The sequence below is a fragment of the Danio aesculapii genome, chromosome 17 (assembly GCF_903798145.1).
Source record: "Danio aesculapii chromosome 17, fDanAes4.1, whole genome shotgun sequence".
Classification (NCBI taxonomy): domain Eukaryota; kingdom Metazoa; phylum Chordata; class Actinopteri; order Cypriniformes; family Danionidae; genus Danio; species Danio aesculapii.
In genome coordinates, this window is record NC_079451.1 from 42,680,958 (window position 1) to 42,702,604 (window position 21,647).

The window sequence follows — 21,647 nt, forward strand, 5'->3', positions numbered from 1 at the left end:
CAATACAAACTAAAAATTCTAATAATTTTGACTTCAACTGTGTATGAGCAGAAGGCAGAAGCTCACTCATCTCAGCTCCACCCAAAATCTAGCATCCGCGGCTGTTCATTGAGGCCACAAAAACCCGAATCTGTGGGGTAATTTCAAGAAGTAAGTTGCAAACGGCAGGCCTAATCCCTGAGAGACGGGAACGGGTGCTCTCTGTATCCCGGAGGATCTGCTTCTCCCCTGCCGTTCCTCCATCTCGCAGGGATTAGAGCCCACGTCCCTCTGGCCTGCCCCAATATGAAAAGCTGGATAAGTGCTGGAGGAAATAAATCTGATTCTCTCGTCCCTTCCTCTCCTGGCAGAACGAGATCCGCTTCGTTATGGCCCCTTATTGAATTTTTTTCTTGATCTTGATAGAGTGCTGATGTTAAAGTGAGAGGGGAAATGAAGTCGCAGCTCTTGGTGAATTAGGCCTGGCTGATTGGCTTGAGATCTTATTCTGAGGATTCTTCTTTTTTTTTTTGCCGTCATGTGGTTCAAACCTCTTGTTCATGCTATTGGGTTGTTGGTTTTTGTGATTTGATGCACTATATTTGAGACAATGGATGTTAAACAATGTTTTATTATTTTAAAAGCAAAGAAAACAACTGGCATACATATTAGGTATGTAATTTTGTGTAAGTATGTTGCATGAAATAATATTGTATAATAATAATATTAAAATAACTTTTAATTACATAATGCTATTACAACCTGGAAACGAATTCCGGGGGGCGGGGGGTTGGGGGGGGGGGGGGGGGGGTGTGATTGACCCCTCTAATTAAGGCTTGATCCCCCCTGAAGGATGTCAAAACAAGATGTGTGGGGGTTCAGCGCTTTAAAACTGTGAAACAAGCTCAGTCAGATCTGTATTTTAAATAATAATGTTAATAATTAAAACAATAGACATCCATTTGACCACCCCTATAACGGTTCATACCATTGTGAATGCATAATCTTACCAATCAGTCCATGCGAGAAAAAATATATATTTCTCATAAAATAGGTGTTTGTTTCTACAATTAACATCATCTTGGATGCATTGATTGTTTATTTTTGTCTCAAAGTAAGCTGACATATTAGGTCAGAATACACTAAATCAGGGGTGTCCAAACTCGGTCCTGGAGGGCTGGTGTCCTGTATATTTTAGTTCTAACCCCAATTAAACACACCTGAACCAGCTAATCAAGCTCTTTCTAGGTATACTAGAAACTCACAGACAGGTGTGTTGAAGGAAGTTGAAGCTAAACTATCCAGGACATCGTCCTTCCAGGACCGAGTTTGGACACCCCTGCACTAAATAGTCTATCCCACAAAACACCGAAAACTACATTTTATGAATAAATGATATGTATTTTAAATTAACACGTATTACAAGCATGTATTAAACAAACCAACATCAGCAAATGTAAATGATCGTCAATGTAAAATTTGCACACTGATTACAACTACTATTAATAATTTATTAAAAGTGTAATAATAATTTTTATATGTGTAAGTTATTATGCAATGGTTTACAGTTAATATTACAGTTCTGTTTCTTAATATATTAATAGATTGACTTTATACGATCATTAATGATGATGCCAGTAATAAAAATTGTGTTAAAAAAAATGAACAGATTAGTAAAATAAATTACAAAATAATAAGCATTTACTACTACTATTACTATTACTATTATTATTATTATTTTATTATTATTATTACTATTATTAGCATTTTAATAATAATAATTTACTAAATTTGTAATAATAATTCATTCATTTTATTCATTTTCTTTTCAGCTTAGTCCTTTTATTAATCTGGGGTCGCCACAGCAGAATGAACCCCCAACTTGTCCAGCATATGTTTTACGTGGTGGATGCCCTTCCAGCTGCAACACCCATACCCATATCCATACACTCCCATTCACACACATACACTACGGACAATTTAGCCTACCCAATTCACCTATAGCGCATGTCTTTGGACTTGTGGAGGAAACCGGAGCACCCGGAGGAAACCCCCGTGAACAGGGGGAGAACAGGCAAACTCCACACAGAAATGCCAACTAACCCAGCTGACGCTCGAACCAGCTACCTTCTTGCTGTGAGGCGATTGTGCTACCCACTGAGCCACCGTGTTGCCCCCTGTAATAATAATAATAATAATTATTATTATTAATAGTATTTCAATTTGAATAAATTATTAGTAGAATTTCTAATAGCATTACATATGTGAAAGTTATTTTGCAATGTTTTACAGTTAATATTAAAGTTATTTTCCTTAATGTATTTTTTATAGATATAGTATATAGATTGTCTTTATTTGATCATCAATGATGATGCCAATAATAAAAATTGTGTTTTAAAAAATTAACAGACTTGAAAAAATTACCAAATTTTAATCATTTACTACTGCTGCTACTATTATGATTAATATTATTATTATTAGCATTATTTTACTAATACAAATTTATTTTATTATTACATTTGTAATAATAATACTATTTACAATTATAATCATCACAATTTTAATAAATGATTAGTAGAATTTATAATAGAATTATATACTTGAAAGATATTATGCAATGGTTTACAGTTAATATTACAGTTCTTTTTCTTAATATATTAATTGATTGACTTTATTCAGTCATTAATGATGATACCAGTAAAAAAATTAAATAAAAAAAATTAACAGACTAGTAAAAACACATAATAATAAGTATTTACAACTTCTACTATTACTACTAATAATTATAATATTAACGATTATTATTATTATTATTAATGTGATTAAAAATGTATTACTTTTCATAAGATGTTCAAATAATACATAGCAGTGGTAGAGGAAGAATGTAATAAATACATTTTCCCTATTTTATTTATTTGTTTTTATTATTTATTTAATTAATTTATTTATTTATTGGACTAAGATTTTATTAAATAAATAATGCACATGCAAAAACAAAAGCTTAGTTGGCTGGTACATTTTCTAAAAAGTCATGAAACCATAGCACTCCACATTTAACTCACGTTAAAGTCACAATTTTTAGCCCTGCTGTTAATTTTTATTTATTTTTAATTTAAAATATTTGCCAAATTATGTTTAACAGAGAAAAGGATTTTTAACAGTATTTCCTATATTGTTTTTTCTTCTGTATGTAATGTACAGGGCAACTGATAATTCAGGAGGGCTAATAATTCTGACTTCAACTGTACATCACGGTAGGCCAAAAAACACTTCCACATCTTTCCATTCTGCGTCTCCTTTAAAAAGCTAAAGCAGGTTAATGTGTCTGTTCCCGCGCCTCATTTCAGCCCAGCTGTTGCTATTTTTGGGGGGCATTATGTGCGTCACCGCAGAGGTGCATTTCTGATTAAAAGACGTTTCCCCCAAAAGCCATCTGCAGGCCGAGAGCCATAACTCAGGCTGACAGTAAAGAGCAGCGGCGTGTTTGGTCTGGCCGGTGGTGCTGTTGTTTTAGTCTGCAGAGGAAAGAGACGGGAGAGGTTTTGGTGGCTGAGAGGCCTGTTTGCTACTCTTTGAGACGGCTGGATGTTGAAACATTGGGGCTTGTCAGGCCGCGAGGACGGTTTACATTCCTGGTAAGTGTCCGTCAATCCTGGAATGTGACCGTGGAGAGGAGCACATGTGGACTTGGTAGAAAACAAGCACTCTTATAATAATAATACCCACCAAAAGAGCTGCTCACATCCTTGTCTGACTCTCGGCCAGAGAGTCTTGTGTTGAATTGTATTGTACTGTATGGAAGAATAAAGAGAAGACATACAGTACACAATAATGTACAGTTGAAATCAGTTATTCATAATTCTTTGATAAATATTTTTCATATTTTTAAACATGATAGTTTTGCTAACTAATAACAATTTTTTTGTCTTTGCCATGATGAGATAAATAATATTTTACTAGTTACTTTTTAAAGATAGTTTCAGATTAAAGTGACATTTAAATACTTAAATAGGTTATTGTGATTATTTGTTCTGTAGACAATCTGGGGGGGGGGGATTCTAAAGGGGTCTAATAATATTGACCTTAAAATTAGTGAAAGAAAGATTATAAACTGCTTTTGTTCATTTATTCATTTTCTGCTGCTTTTCCGGGGCCGTGTTGCGGGGGCAGCAGTCTTAGGAGAGAACCACAGACTTCCCTCTCCCCAGACACTTCCTCCAGCTCCTCTGGGGGGATCCCGAGGCGTTCACAGGCTAGCCGAGAGACATAGTCCCTCCAGCGTGTCCTTGGTCTTCCTTGAGGCCTCCTCACGGTGGAACATGCCTGGAACACCTCCCTAGGTAGGCATCCAGGGGGCATCCGAAACAGATGCCCGAGCCACCTCAGCTGACTTCTCTGGATGTGGGGGAGCAGCGGCTCTACTCCGAGCTCCTCCCGAGTGTCATTGCTCCTCACTCTTTCAATAAGAGTGCGCCCTGAAGGAAACTCATTTCGGCCGCTTGCATCTGAGATCTTGTCCTTTCGGTCATGACCCAATGCTCATGACCATAGGTGAGAGTAGGAAAATAGATTGACCAGTAAATCGAGAGCTTTGCCTTTCGGCTCAGCTCCTTCTTAACCACAACGGACCGGTACATTGACTGCATTACTGCTGCCGCTGCACCAATCAGCCTGTCAATCTCACGTTCCATCCTTCCCTCACTCGTGAACAAAACCCCGAGATACTTAAACTCCTCCACTTGGTGTAAGGACTTTCCTCCAACCTGGAGATGGCAAACCACATTTTTCTGGTGGAGCACCATGGCCTCGGACTTGGAGGTGCTCATTCTCCTCCCAGCTGCGTCACACTCGGCAGCAAACCACCCCAGTCCATGCTGAAGGTCCATGTTCGATGAAGCCAGCAGAATAACATCTCCTGCAAATAACCGGACCCCCTCCAGCCCCTCCAGCCTTGAAATTCTGTCCATAAAAATTATTAACTGAATTGGTGACAAGGGGCAGCCCTGCCGGAGTCCAACATGCACTGGAAACAAGTCTGACTTATTGACGGCCTTAACAGATCGCCTCTGACCCCATACTCCCCGAGCACCTTCCACAGAATGCCACGAGGGGTAAGGTCGAATGCCTTCTCCAAGTCCACAAAACACATGTGGACTGGTTGGGCATACTCCCATGAATCCTCGAGCACCCTGGTGAGAGTATAGAGCTGGTCAAGTGTACCACAGCCCAGACGAAAACCGCATTGTTCCTCCTGGATCTTAGGTACAGCCATTGGCCGGATCCTCCTCTCCAGTACCCTGGCATAGACTTTCCGCAGGAGGCTGAGGAGTGTGATTCCCCCTATAGTTGGAGCACACCCTTTGGTCCCTCTTCTTAAAAATGGGAACCACCACCCCAGTTGCCCAGTCTAGAGGTACTGTGCCCGACGTCCATGCGATGTTGTAGAGACATGTCAGCCAAGACAGCCCCACAACATCCAGAGACCTAAGATACACAGGGTGAATCTCATCCACCCCCGCTGCTTTGCCACTGCTGAGCTTGCAAACTACCTCAGTGAACTCAGCTTGGGTGATGGGTGAGTCCACCCCTGCATCCCCAGTCTCTGCTGCCTCAATGAAAGACATGTCGGTGGTGTTAAGGAGATCCTCAAAGTATTCCTTCCACTGTTCGACCACATCCCTGGTCGAGGTCAACAGCTCCCCACCTCTGCTGTAAACAGTGTCGATGTGGAGCTGCTTTTCCCCTCCTAAGGTGGCTTTTTCCCCTCCTGGCAAACTGATTTTATTTCTGACAAGCTAAAGAAATAAGGCTTTCCCCAGAAGAGAAAATATTCGAGGAATTACTGTGAAAATGTTCTTGCTCTGTAGGCAGACTAGACTAGGCAGACTAGGCAGACTAGACTAGATTAAGTGTATTAATGAGTTCTGATCAGTCAGTTGTCACATTTAAAGTAGTGATGCAATTGATAATATTTTGTTCTAGTATTTCTGGCTTAAACAGTTGCTGATACAATATATACACCACATATATTCCATATTTTAATTTGCACATCATTTATCCTGTTTAATAATTACCTTAAAGGTGCTGTATGTAAGTTTTTTGAGTCTTCTAAAGCATAAAAATACCATAAAATGTTTGCAGATAATTAAGAAACATACCAAGTGAACATTCTTGTTTATCTAAAAAAAACAATGCTGAAGTCAGATATTCTGCTTTAAAAATGTGAATTATGTGCCGGATTTTCTGTCTTTGTTTTGGTCACTTAAACCCGCCCAATGACAGTTTAGCCAATTTTATTTCAGCACCCTGGGTTGCCTTGGTGGAAAACAGTATTTCGTTCATTCAGTCATGAAAACTCTCAAAGCATGCGTCCATGACCGAAATGCGACTTCTGGTGGATAGTAGCAGACTCCGAACTGAGACACAGATTCAGGGTTCTATTTTAACGATCTAGGTGCAAAGTCTAAAGCTCATGGTGCAAAAGCATTAAGGGCGTGTCTGAATCCACTTTTGCTATTTTAAGGACTGAAAAATACACTCTGCGCCCAAGATGAAGGCATGGAGGCAGTGGTTTTTATATTTATGTAGAAAAAAATACATTTTGTAATATTTTAATCCTTTAATTATTTTTCATTTGTAAAGATATTTGCGTATTGCTGTACATCGAGTGTGTTCAACAATGTGTAAGTGAGGCGCACAACTAAGGCGCTCTCCGCTGGACTTTAGACCTGCTTTCGGCTGGTCTATTTTAGTTCCTCAAAATAGCAACGCGCCAACAATGCGCCTTAACACACCTCTTTTCTAGACCGGTACACCCATGAGTCCACAAAGTGGCACAAATGGATTTGCTATTTAAACAACGCGACGGAAAACGGGAAAATAAAGGTTGCGTTGGTCTGAAAATAGCAACGCGTCGGGGCAAACACGTCTTGCGCCTTATTGCGCCGGGTGTATGATAGGGCCATCAGTGTTCCACTTCAGGTTGTTATTAATTAGCAAATAATAAACATTATGTGAGCAGGTTACATCGTTAACCCTGTGTCCTAACAACACGCTACATGACGAGATTTGCAGTGATAAGCAATGTGTCAGTTTGCACCAGACAAAACATGACCGACATTTAAATAGCCATTTAGAAGCACAGAATAGTGCACACACTGCACTTCAACAAAATGCTAAAGTTTATAACCTACTTAATACATATTTAACCACTTTAACATTGTTAAATGTAGATGCTGAATCACTGATATGTGTTGGCTTGCACTGAGTCACAGTTCTGAAGTTCAATTTTATTTTCAAGATCTGAGATAAACCTTCTGTTGCTGCTTTTATGGCAATAATTGTCATGTAAAATGGCATTCAAACCCACATTGTTATCATTTAACACTGAATAAAGCACATGAGGTGTACCTGAGGTGATCATTGTCAGTTTTCTGTTGTTCAACTGCAACAAATAGAAGCCGTTTCTAAAGTATACATTGCAGGTGTTGGTTAGGACAAAAACTCCTTTTAATATGGAAAATATTCCTTCTATCACGTGCCGTTGCTGTTATTTAGAACATGGTTTAAATTAGCCTTAAATCAGCCTGTAGGCTCGACAGTCAGGCACAATGCTGTTGATGTCAATCTGGCAACCTGTGCTTGTGTGTGTTTTGAACCTGGAGTACAATACCTAGTTCAACCACTGGGTGTCAAACTTACATACTGAACCTTCAATAGTGCAGTTTGTTTATTTTGTTTTTATTTATTAAATAAAATTGATTGATTTAATGAAATTATTATTTTATTATTTACTAATTATATCTTTGTTACTGGCATTTAAGTTGTACATGTACACTAGTTAAATATTAAGTAGTTACACCTGATTTTAAATATATACATATTCAGAAGTCAGAAACTAAGTAATAATTAAAAGAATAGTTAATTATTTAGTTTTTAAGTTCTGTTAAAGTTTTGTTGTAGCATTTATTAATTATGCCTTATTAGCATTTGAATTTTACATTTGCTATTAGCGAGCAAAGTGAAATAATACTATAGACATTAGGGATTATTCCTATTATATACACACATTTGTTTTTTTTTTTATCTGTGTGCGATTTTGTGTATATGTATTTTGTGTAGGGGTGTAGATGTATTTTTATTTATTTAGTCAAATTTCTTTGCCATATAATTGACTTTACTTTATTAACACGTATTAGCATCAACATGCCATTAATAATAATAATAAACGTGTCTGCATTTCGAAACATATTATTGCTGTGGAGTTGCTAAACTACTTCTCGTTCCACTGAAATGAGTTTCCGCAGCAGTCTTTTGAATTTGGTGCATATTTTTCTTCATGAAAGATTTTATTTTTGAAATACACCACAAATGAGTCTGTCCCTCCAGAGATGGCAGACACAAACGGAGAGTAATATCAGTGAGTGTGTGCTGAGGTTCTTACAGTAAATGTAGTAATAACTGAGAACGCAGCTTTATACCCTGCAGAGATTTCACCTCTCATCATACAGGCTTACGTACACATTATTTTTCCATGTGACAGTGCAACTGGTTTTTACTGGCTTCTTCAGTCAACTTTAATGCAAATATTAGTTAAACACTTTCCAAAATAAAGTTATCATCATATTTCTGCACACAGGTGTTATTTTGTCAAGAAAATGACCCCTGCTCTTCAAAACAATTACACTATCAGAAGTAAAGAAACAAAAGCTGTCAATGGGCCAATGCTCTTTAAAAAGGTATGATTTTGTATGTAAAAGCATGAGGCACCACTAGCATTTTTGGTCTCTATGAATAAATGCAAATAATACTGTGCAATTGCTTAGTACTTAATCAGTTATATTATTAGAAATGGTTCATTGAGACAAAAAATAAAAGATTCACTTTAATCGAGTCTTCTGCGCAAGTTAAAAAATGTTTCTTGAGTGGAAAATTAGTGTAAGGATGAAAAACATCCCGGGAGTAAACTAGAGCAAGTGATGCGGTGCAAAATTTTTGTGTGAACCCAGCAGTAGTCAGCCAATTAAAATCTTTATTTTATTTCTATTCATTTTATTTTGTTTTATTATATTTTATTTAACCCAGCAATATTCAACCAATTAAAATCCATCTTTATTTTATTTCTATTCGTTTTATTTTGTTTTATTATATTTTATTTAACCCAGCAATATTCAACCAATTAAAATCCATATTTTATTTTATTTTATGTTATTTGTTGTATTTGGGTTTTTTTTTTATTCAACCCAGCAATATTCAACCAATTAAAATCCACGTTTTATTTTATTTTTATTCATTTTCATTCATTTTAATTCATTTTTATTTAATTTAATAACATTTTTATTTGTTTTGTTTTATTTTATTTAACCCAGCAATATTCAACCAATTAAAATCCATATTTTACTTTATTTTATGTTATTTGTTGTATTTTTTTAACCCAGCAATATTCAACTATTAAAATCCATATTTTATTTTATTTCTATTCGTTTTATTTTGTTTTATTATATTTTATTTAACCCAGCAATATTCAACCAATTAAAATCCATATTTTACTTTATTTTATGTTATTTGTTGTATTTTTTTAACCCAGCAATATTCAACTATTAAAATCCATATTTTATTTTATTTCTATTCGTTTTATTTTGTTTTATTATATTTTATGTAACCCAGCAATATTCAACCAATTAAAATCCATATTTTACTTTATTTTATGTTATTTGTTGTATTTTTTTAACCCAGCAATATTCAACCCATTAAAATCCATATTTTATTTTATTTCTATTCGTTTTATTTTGTTTTATTATATTTTATTTAACCCAGCAACATTCAACCAATTAAAATCCATATTTTATTTTATTTTATTTTATGTTATTTGTTGTATTTTTTTTGTTTTTGTTTTTCAACCCAGCAATATTCAACCAATTAAAATCTATATTTTATTTTATTTTATGTTATTTGTTGTATTTGTTTTTTTTTTATTTTTTATTATTTAACCCAGCAATATTCAACCAATTAAAATCCACGTTTTATTTTATTTTTATTCATTTTTATTCATTTTTATTTAATTTAATCAAATTTTTATTTGTTTTATTTTATTTTATTTTATTTAATCCAGCAATATTCAATCAATTAAAATTGCATTTCATTCATTTTATTTATTTCCTTAATTTCATTAGTTTTGTTTCGTTTTGTTTTGTTTTATCAGATTTTTATTTGTTTTGTTTTTTTATTTTATTTAACCCAGCAATATTCAACCAATTAAAATCTGTATTTCATTTTGTTTCATTTTGTTTAGTTTCATTCCGTTTCATTTCATTTCGTTTTGTTTTGTTTTATTTTATCTGATTTTTTCAATTGTTTTATTTTGTTTTATTTCATTTAACCCAGCAATATTCAACCAATTAAAATCCATATTTCATTTAATTTCATTTCTTTTCTTTTCGTTTCATTTTGTTTTGTTTAACCCAGAATTCATTTTAAGAAAACAAATCATTTAAAATATAGATATTGCATTAAGATTAAACACAGAGTACCAGATTTAGTGATTTAAAAAAACTTCTTTTTAAACTGATAAAAACTACAAAGGTTGCATTTTAGGACTGTAAGGCAATATGGCTGGATTCGCTTAGGGCCCCCAAATTACTAAATCTGTCCCTGGAACCACTGACCTAAACCCAACCAATAGTGTTTTCAGAAGCAGATGTAGGAGAAAAGTGCTCTGCTCTGCGATATAGTTTTACATTTATTTTACATTGCTTTTATGTCTTTTGTGGAAACGTGCTACACCGAAATCAAACCCATGCATACTGCATCACAACACTGTGCAAAGTGAGCTACTGATCAAACTGACCACACTAGAAAAAGTTGTCCATATGGAGATAGATAGGTGACACAAACGAATTTATTACAAATCAAAGATGGAGTTGTTTTGTGGTATTTATTTGGTGTTAAGCGAAATAGTTGCACAAAAATAACCTTTTATTCATCTATAATGTGTCCCTGTAAATAATATTAGTATGAAAAGGAACAAAAGTTGTTTGCGTCATATTGACCAGTAGCATTCTGCAGTCAAAGGTGTGTATTTGCATATTTGCAGGCTAGGGCATTTTCAACGAGCCTGTTTTGAATCCAAGTCATCACCTTTCTCTCTTTTTTCCCCCAGTGCAAGCGTCTGGAGCAAGAGCTTCTTCATGTAAAAGAGCCGAGCCACAATTCTGCAAACAGCACCCGCCATTCCACCACCCAAAGCAATCAGGAGCGATCGAGCAAGGTAAAACACACACACATTTCTATTGGTGGTTCACAAGGGCTCTTTATGATGTGTAATAGATGTTATACTGTAAAAATGGCTTAATATATGGCCTTAACCTACCCCTACCCCTAAACCTAACCATCACAACAAACCTGTGGCATATTTTGAATGTAAAAAAACCTAGTTAAGTTAGATTTTTTTTACAGTTTTGAATTACGAGGACACAAGATGTGGCTTTATAAATCACCTCAACATTGTATACCTAGGTGTAAAACACAGGATCATAGAAAACATGTGCCCCAGCCTACATTTTTGTGAAACCTAAAAAAAATATGTTGTGCCAGGTAAATTTTGTTAAATGTTTTAGATGACAAATCCACCAGAGGGCGCTGTGTACACTTTAGCAAATCTGAAATATATTAATTTGGGTGCAGTTTGTTGTACGTTTCAGATACACATCCTTCTTTTACAAGAAGGTGGGGCTTGTCATACAGATCACCTAGAGAGGGCGGCGTCCGCGACACCTCCCTCACCACCCGCGTCCTCAGTTATGTACTCGACCCAATCCGCGACACCCCACATCCGCGACACCCCCTTTTCCTCACTTTACTAATGGGTCCCTTTCGTTTTCACTTTCGGGTTGAGGGCGGCGTGATCGTCCTTTGCCTAGAGCGGCAATTCAGCTTGCTCCGGCCCTGCTTGTAAACCACCAAAACAAGTACACACACACGTAAACTCTTGAAGTGATTGAGAACGCTGTGTTACTGAGGTGTAACATATTTTATATTGTAAAAACTGCTTGGTATATGGCCTTACCCCACCCCTATCCCTAAACCAAACATTCTCAAGAAACCTGTGGCAAATTTTTATGTAAAAAAAGACCCCTTTAAGTTTCATTTTTAATAGTATTGAATTACAAGGACACAAGACATGTCTTTATAAACCACCTCAACATTGTAGTCGGTCATACCATGTCATTATACAAATGAATGTCCTTGTAAACCACTAAAACCAGTACTTGCACAAATACGCATACACATGGACTATTAAGAAGTGAATGAGGACTTTGTGGCGTAATGTATTTTATACTGTAAAAACTGCTAAAAAATATGACCCTTTCCCACCCCTACCCCTAAACCCAAGCCCTCACAGGAAAACTGTGGCAAATTTTTAGTGTTAAAAGACCCCATTAAATTAGATTTTTAACAGTTTTAAATTATAAAGACACCAGACATTTGCTCATAAACCACCTCAACATTGTAATACTTGGGTCATAGCGATGTCATTATACAAATTAGTGTCCTTGTAAACCACCAAAACCAGTACATATTAACAATAACATATTTATGAGGAATACTGTATTTTATACTGTAAAAACTGCATTTTGAACAGTTTTGAATTACAAGGACACACTGTAAGACCTGTCCTCATAAACCACCTCAACATTGTAACAGGAATCGATGTTTGAAAAATGCAGAGCAAGGTCTGCGATATTATGAACATGATGTATTAACTACAATATTGAACCCATTAGAAAATTGGAAAACAATATGTTTTGATAAGCACTTGATGATACATCATATATACAGGATATTCTGTAAAAAAGCCACAATGAGCGCCTCCTCCACCATGATATAATGGGAAATAAAACAGTTGTCATGCTAACTTTCTACTATAAACATTAGCTTGGAACAGTTGCCCCGCCTCCAAGCTCTTCTGATTGGTCCACTGCTTTTGGACCTGACAGTGATGGGCTGCACTGCATGTGAAAGTTGAATATCTAAACATCAGCGTCTAAAAAACATGACTCAAAAGACACAAGATGCAAGCACAATGGTCAAACATGACCATGTTTTCATTTAAAAACAATAGAAAAGTAGCATGTTGGAGAGGAAAAAGGCATTCTGTGTGAACGGCCCCTTACCCTACCCCTAAACCAAACCTCACCAGAAACCTGTGTTCATTTGAATGTGAAAATTCACACCAAATGCTTCTTTGGCTGCCTCATCCGCCATGATATAACGGTAAATAAACCAGTTGTCGTGCCAACTTTCTACTATAAACAAAAGCTTGCAACAGTTGCTCCGCCTCCGAACTCTTCTGATTGGTCCACTGCTTTTGGACCTGACAGTGATGAGCTGCAAATCGTGTGAAAGTTGAAGTTCGTTATAAGTTAAAGACAATAGAAAAGTAGCATGATGGAGAGGAAAAACAAATTCTGCGTGAACTGCCCCTTACCCTACCCCTAAACCAGACCTTCACAAGAAACCCTTGGCAAATTTTGAATGTGAAAAAACCCTATTAAGTTTGATTTTTAAGAGTTTTCTATTATACACACATGTCCTAATAACCCCCCCCCCCCCACCCTTGTAATACTAAATTAGTGTCCTTGTAAACCACCAAAACCAGTACACACACACACACATGGGCTCTCTAGAAGTGAATATCACGATCCGTCAGTGCTAGAAAACATGCCGGAGGTGTTTGCCAGCAGCAACCCCATCCTCACATGCGACCTTCAGCGTCTTTATCAGCCGTCATTACACTCTCCACTGTATCATTCATTAACTTCTATTTGTTCTGGGCCGCTCTTGTTTTCCAGTGATTTGTGGCGATAGACTGGCCGCGGGTGTGTGTTTGACAGGGTTTTAGGATGACACGGGCTGGTCAGTCGGCTGTAGGTCTGTTAGGGAGACGCAGGGCAAACATTTGATTTGCTGTATTTATCTGATGCAGCGTGAGCCCTTGAGTTTAATGCAGCGCGCTGTAAAAGGGCCGTCATTAGATGGAGCTGAACAAACACACGCTGAGAGAGCAGGAGGGGGGATGCTGAGTCAGGGACGAGACACGGGCATTTATGACACATCAACATTGCTGAATTAATATTATACTAGTAGCAGACTGGATCTCTTCATATTTGATTAAATAACAATAATAATAATTGTAAGCTGCCATTGTAAAAGCGCTATATAAATAAACATGAATTAAATTGAATTATTTTAATAACCTAATTATATTTATTATCATTGAATATAATTTAAGTTTTTTATTTTAGTGTAATTTTAGCAATAACTGTAGATGTCTAAAATAAAATAATAATATTATTTGTTAGTTTAATAATCTAATACAATTTATTATCATTAATTTAAATTATTTTTATTATTATTTATTTATTTATGGGGGTATTCTACAATAAATCTAAAATATCTAAAAAATATATAATAATACTATTTGTTATTTTAATAATCTAATAATATTTATTATCATTAAATATAATTATTTATCAATAAAATCATTTGTAACAATAATTATAATAATAATAATAAACATTTTTATAATCATGAATAATGTTGCTATTTTTTCATTTTATTTATTTTTGCATGCATTTATTTATTTATTTATTGAAGTATTTTATTTTTTATTTAGTAATATATTTTGATTATTAAGATTTAAAATAAAATAATATTTATTTCTCTATGAATTTAGTCATATTTATTATTATTATTATTATTATTGTTGTTGTTGTTGTAGTTATTATTATTATTATTATTATTATTATTATTATTATTATATATTTTACATTTATTTATTTATTTATTTATTTATTTATTTATTTATTTATTTATTAGGATCAAACCCTTGAGATGTATTATCTCATTTTCAAGGGGGTCCCACAATTAATCGCAGTCACATGATAATAACACAAGAGGACATAAACAAAACATAAATTACATAACATCCATAAAACAACAAACAAACCACAAAACAAACATTAACAAAAGAGGAAGTATACATACATACATACATACATACATACATATACATAGTACAAATAATATACAGATCATACAATCATCAATATATGGAATAATTCACCTTTTTAATCCTTGTTGTTGTTGAATTTAGCCCTAAATTTTGAGTGGTATAAACTACACTTAAAAAAAAAAAGAACAAACAATTATGTGAGTGCATTTTAATGGAGATAACCTACTTTTTAAACTCTCGTTCTTGAGTAAATATTGTTTCTACACCATATTTTTCTGTGGTTTATTTATTATTTTTTAAATAATTTTTTTGTTCATTCCCTTTCTAGACCATGCATTTTAGGACATTTGTTTTTATGGTGCAGCATTTGCTGTCACATTTATAATATTCATTCATTCATTTTCCTTCGGCTTAGTCTCTATTTCAGAGGTCACCACAGCAAAATGAACCACCAACTATTTCAGCATATGTTTTACGCTCCAGAGGCCCTGCCAGCTGAAACCCAGTACTGGGAAACACCCATACACACTCATTCGCACGCACTCTCTTACGCTGTGGCCAATTTAGTTCATTCAATTTGCTTATAGAGCTTGTCTTTGGACAGTGGGGGAAACCGGAGCACCAGGAGGAAACCCACGCCGACACGGGGAAATCATGCGAACTTCACAAAGAAATGCCTGCTGGCCCAGCCGTGACTCGAAAGTCCAAAGACATGCGGTACAGTGAATTGAATAAACTAAATTGGCCGTAGTGTATGTGTGTGAATGAGAGTGTATGGATGTTTCTCAGTGCTTGATTGCAGCTAGAAGGACATCCGTTGTGTAAAACATATGCTGGATAAGTTGGCGGTTCATTCCGCTGTGGCAACCTCTGATTAATAAAGAGACCAAGCCAAAAAGAAAATGAATGAATGTTAAAGTGGATTGGAGTCTGAAATTTCTGGGATGCAACTGTGCCACATGGTGACGATTACCGGTAGATAAAAAATAATCATTATGTATAATCTGGTAAAAAGTCCAGTCTGTCTCCATGCAAAGCTTTCTGAAGATTTCCAAAAAAAAAAAAAAGATATTTCACATTTAAGATGGTTTGGCTGATGGCTTATTAAGAAATATATTAAATTTTGTTATTAATGTAGCACTTGGTTTTTCTATAAATCCCCTTAATTATAGATTGACTCCTGGGATTACAGAGCGGGGTTTTTAATTTAAAACGAAATGGGAACAGCTGTCGTAAAATTAGTCAACAGTGCCGGGAACATATCCACAAAACAATTTAAAAATGAACAGGACTTCCACTTATCGATTGACATTTTACTTTAAAGAAAGCTGGAGTAAATCTGCAGGCTGGGAAAAAAAGGAGTTTAAGATGATGAGCAAAGACATTTCTTTCTGAAACCTTTATATTTAGTTTTGAGCTCGTACTAACTTTGAAGGATTTCATTCGGTGGATTAATTTCTGAGTTTTTAATTGCCCGCTTTTTAGAGATAAAGAATGTTAACCTGTGACTTTTTGTCTTCTTGAATGATAGTGATCAAAGATAGACCTGTTTTTTTCTCTTTTCCTTTTTTAATTACTTGTGCTAATGGCATGCTGTGATTTTACATTTTTGATAGTTTGCTAGCATTAACCTACATATTTACTTTTTTTTATTTATTTATTCATTCATTCATTCATTTTCTTTTCGGCTTAGTTCCTTTATTAATCTGGGGTCGCCACAGCGGAATGAACCACCACTTTTATTTATTTATTTATTTATTTTTGTTATTTGTTTGTGTGTTTATTGGGCTATTTAATTTTAGCAACAACTCTAGATCTGTCAAATAAAATTATATTATTTTAAACAAATAATAAATTAATTAATAAAACAAATAACAATAATGTTATTGTTATTCATGTTGTTTTAATAATCTAATAATATTTCTTATCCTTATTTATATAGTTGAAGTCAGAATTATTAGCCCCCCTGAATTATTATCCCCCCTGTTTATTTTTTCCCCAATTTCTGTTTAACGAAGAGCAGATTTTTTCAACACATTTCTAAACATAATAGTTTTAATAACTCTTTTCTAATAACTGATTTATTTTACCTTTGCCATGATGACAGTAAATAATATTTGACTAGATATTTTTCAAGACACTTCTATACAGCTTAAAGTGACATTTAAAGGCTTAACTAGGTTAAATAGATTAAATAGGCAGGATAGGGTTATTAGACAAGTTATTGTATAATGATGGTTTGTTCTGTAGACTATCAAAAAAAATGCGTAAAGGGGCTAATAATATTGACCTTAAAATAGATTTGAAAAAAATTAAAAACTGCTTTTATTCTAGCCAAAATAAAACAAATAAAACTTTCTCCAGAAGAAGAAAAATTATATCAGACATTCTGTGAAAATGTCCTTGCTCTGTTAAACATCATTTAGGAAATATTAAAAAAAAGAAAATAAATTCAAAGAGGGACTATAGTTTTAACTTCAACTGTAATTATTATTATTATAACATATTATTAAGTAATATGTTATAATATCAAACATTTTAGTAATAATTTTTTATGTATTTATGTTTGCATATATTTATTTATTTACTTATTAGGTCATTTTTATATTTTAGTAATACGTTTAATGATTTAATAAAATAATCTAAATCTGGAGGGTGGGAAAGAAAGAGAGTTTAAGATGATTAGCAAAGACTTTTTCTTCTGAAACTTTTATATTTATTTTACATGTACATAATATTGTTTTAGTGAAATATTTATTTATTGTTTTATTAATTTATGTGGGTGTTTCATTTCAATTTTAGCAATAACTCTAGATATCTAAAAATATATATTATTATTTGTTATTTTAATAATCTAATAATATTGTCATTAATTATAATTATTTTTTTCAATAAAAAGTCATTTTTAATACTATTTTTTTATAATGATGATAATGGTTGCTATTTTTTAATGTGTTTATTTTTGCATTTATTTATTTACTTATTGGGTCTTATTTACTTATTTTATTTTTATTTTAGTGATAGGTTTACTTAAATAGTTTTTTTAATCACCCGTTCTTTAGAGATAAAGAAACTTAGATGTTTTGTTCTGTTTATTTATGTATTTATTTATGTATGTATGTGTGTATTTATTTATTTATTATTTGTTTGTTTGTTTGTGGAGAGTTTTTTATTTTAGTTTTAGAAATAACTGTAGACATATCAAATAAAATAATAATATTATTTGTTGTTTTAATAATATAATAATATTTATATAATATTTATTAACATTATTTGTAATTATTTAACTATAAAGGGCGACGCGGTGTTGCAGGGGGTAGCACGTTTGCCTCACAACAAGAAGGTCGCTGGTTCAAGCCTCCGCTAGGTCAGTTGGCGTTTCTGTGTGGTGTTTGCATGTTCTCCCCATGTTTGCGTGGGTTTCCTCCAGGTGCTCCTGTTTCCCCCACAAGTCCAAAGACATGTGGTATAGGTAAATTGGGTAGGCTAAATTGTCCGTAGTGTATTTGTGTGAAAGACTGTGTATGGATGTTTCCCAGTGATGGGTTGCAGGTGGAAGGGCATCCGCTACGTAAAACGTGCTGGATAAGTTGGCGGTTCATTCCGCTGTGACGACATCTGATTTATAAAGGGACTAAGCCAAAAGAAAATGAATGAATAAATGAATAACTATAAAGTAACTATAAATAATAACTATAAAGTTTTAGATATTTTGTTTTATTTATTTTTTATTTTTTTATTATTATTATTTTTTTAATTTGGCAATAACTCTGATTATCTCAAACAAAATAATACAATTATTTGTTATTTTTGTAATCTAATAATATTTATTGTCATTAATTATAATTATTTTATCAATAAGGTTATTTGTAATAATAACATATTTTATTATAATGATTATTATTGCTATTTTTTCACATATTTATTTTTGCAGCTATTTATTTATTTACATATTGGGTCACTTTTTTATTTTAGTAATAATTTTATATCTTTACTAAAATAATGTAAATCTGCAGGGTGGGGAAAAAAGGAAAACAATTTTAAGATTTTAAGCAAAGACTTTTCCCTCTGAAACCTTTATATTCAGCTTTTAGCTCGCACTAACTGTCAAGGATTTCATTCGGTAGATTAACTTGTGGGTTTTAATCAGCCGCTCTTTAGAGATAAAGAAGAATTTGCGCTTATTTTTTGTCATCATGGCAGATCGTGATCAAAGAGAGACCTGTTTTTTCCCTTTTCCTTTTTGCAATTAAAATGTAAATTTAGGGTGTATTTAGTGTTTGTTGTCACCTCATCATCATATTTCACCAGAACAGCAAGGCACCTGCAAAGTGTTTTTTTCTTTTTTTGTTTTGGCTTGTGACTTTTGTCAGTTGACAGTGCCCAGGGCTATTCCTCGTCTTTATCTCTTCAGTCTGTCTCTGTCACCTTAGCAAATGTAAAATAACCTGTTCAACTACCATCTCAGAGCCTTTTTTGGTTTTAGGTTTGTTATCTTTGTGGCTATCAATTGCCCATGGTAAAAATTACATACTGTATACATTACAGCCCCTACTCTCTCAGAAATAATGGCACAGAATCTGTCACTGACCTGGTACCTTTTCAAAAAGTAGACTTTTGTACGGTACAGGTGGACATTAGTAGCTTTAGGGTACACTTTTGTACCTTTAAGTTACTGTGAGATACACGTTTGTACTTTTTGGGTATATATATGTAAAGACTTGTTAGGAACAAAAATGTACCTTTTAAAAAAAGGTACCTTCCCAGTGACAGATTTTGTACCGATATATACACTAGGGAAAATAATAAACACATCACCATTTTTCTCAGAAAACATATTTCTAAAGGTGCCGTTAACTTTCCCCGGATGTTGGTAACAACCAAAGAAACCCATATATGCAAAGAAAACAAATCTAATTATCTTACAAATTAAGTTATGAGTAATAAAATTAAATGATGCAGGGAAAAAGTATTGAACACATGAAGAAAGGAAAGTGTAGAAAAGCAGTGAAAGCCCAGACAGCAGCTGAAATCTCTCAGTAGTTCTTCAGCAACCCTCTGCCCTTCATCAGTGTTAATTAAAATTAGCTGCTTCAGTCCAACATCTACACTATTAGGATGATAAGGATGAAACCAGGGTGGACATTTTAGCAAGACAATGATGAAAAACACAGCCAAGGGAACTCTCAAATGCTTTCAGAGAAGGAAAATCAAGCTGTAGAATGGCCCAGCCAATCACCTGACTTGAATCCAATAGAGAATACAAAATAAAGCTCAGATTTGATAGAGGAGACCCACAGAACCATCAAGATTTTTTAAACTCCACACAGAAATGCCAAATGATGCAGCTGGGACTCGAACAAGTGATCTTCTTGCTGTGAGGCAACAGTGCTAACCTCTGAGCCACCGTGTCACCCCATTTCTAATAACTGATTTATATTATTTTTGTAATTATAACAGTAAATATTTTCCAACATACTAGTATTCATCTTAAAGTGCTATTTAAATGCTTAATTAGGTTAATAAGGCAAGTTAAGGTAATTAGGCAAATCACTTTGTAACAATGGTTTGTTCGTTAGCACATTGAAAATAAATATTGCTTAAGGGGGCCATTAAAATTGACCCTCAAATAATTTTAAAAAATGTAAAAACTGCTTTTATTCTAGCCGAAATAAAGCAAAAATATATGATCGGAAATTCTGTGAAAATGACCTTGCTCTATTAATTATTACTTGAGAAATATTTGAAAAACAATAATTATTTCACAGGGCTAATAATTTTGCCCTCATCTGGATTGTATATACATGTACTTGTGGACTGATTGCTTTAAATGTTTGAGTCTCTCTGAGCTGTGAATGGGGGATGTGGGGTGGTTTCGGAGAGTTTGCCCTCGCTCTGAACCACCTGTGTTTGCTCTGCAGCTTTTCTCTCTGCATTGACAGCAGTGAAGTGATCTCACACCCTCACACACACACCGGCTCCTGCCCCCATCAATCGCTCTGTCCAGACCTCACCTTTAACTCCTGATTTCTCCTTTAACTCCTGTTTACTGATTTCATCTGCTGGGACTCTCAATGACCATAAATGAGGATAACATTGTCTTTATGGTGCTGATAAAAGCATATCGCGAAACTGACAGCCAAAACTAATAATTTAGACTCTTTGCTGACAGTTTTCCTGATATGCTTTTATTCAATCATTTGAAAAGAAAAGAAGCCAAAAGATAAGAAAAGAAGCTCGTTGTTGTAACTCCAAATTAAGCTTAATTTTATTGTTTGTAACGTTGAATCTAATAACCCATATTTAAAGTTTAATTCAACATTTACTCAACCTCATGCATTCCAAAGACTAAAGTTATTTAACATTTTTAATATATTTTTCATGGTGACATGGTGGCTCAGTGGTTAATACAGTCGCTTTACAGCAAGAAAGTCACTGGTTTAAGTCCCAGCTGGATCAGTTTGCATTTCTCCCCGTGTTGGTGTGGGTTTCCTCCGGGCACTCCGGTTTCCCCCACAGTCTAAAGACATGCACTATAGGTAAACTGAATAAACTAAATTGGCCGTAGTGTATGAGTGTGTGGATGTTTCCCAGTCTTAGGCAGCTGGAGGGGCATCTGCTGTGTAAAACTATGCTGGATAAGTTGCCGGTTCAT

General features: G+C 34.2%; 1 protein-coding gene across 1 annotated transcript in view; it reads left to right on the forward strand.

Annotated features, from left to right (window-relative positions):
• mipol1 (mirror-image polydactyly 1) overlaps positions 1-21,647 on the forward strand; it is a 137,721-nt gene that overhangs the window by 59,741 nt on the left and 56,333 nt on the right. The window contains exon 5 of the mRNA XM_056476396.1: positions 11,138-11,245. Within this exon, the coding sequence (XP_056332371.1) occupies positions 11,138-11,245 (108 nt within the window). The remainder of the gene's footprint in view (positions 1-11,137; positions 11,246-21,647) is intronic.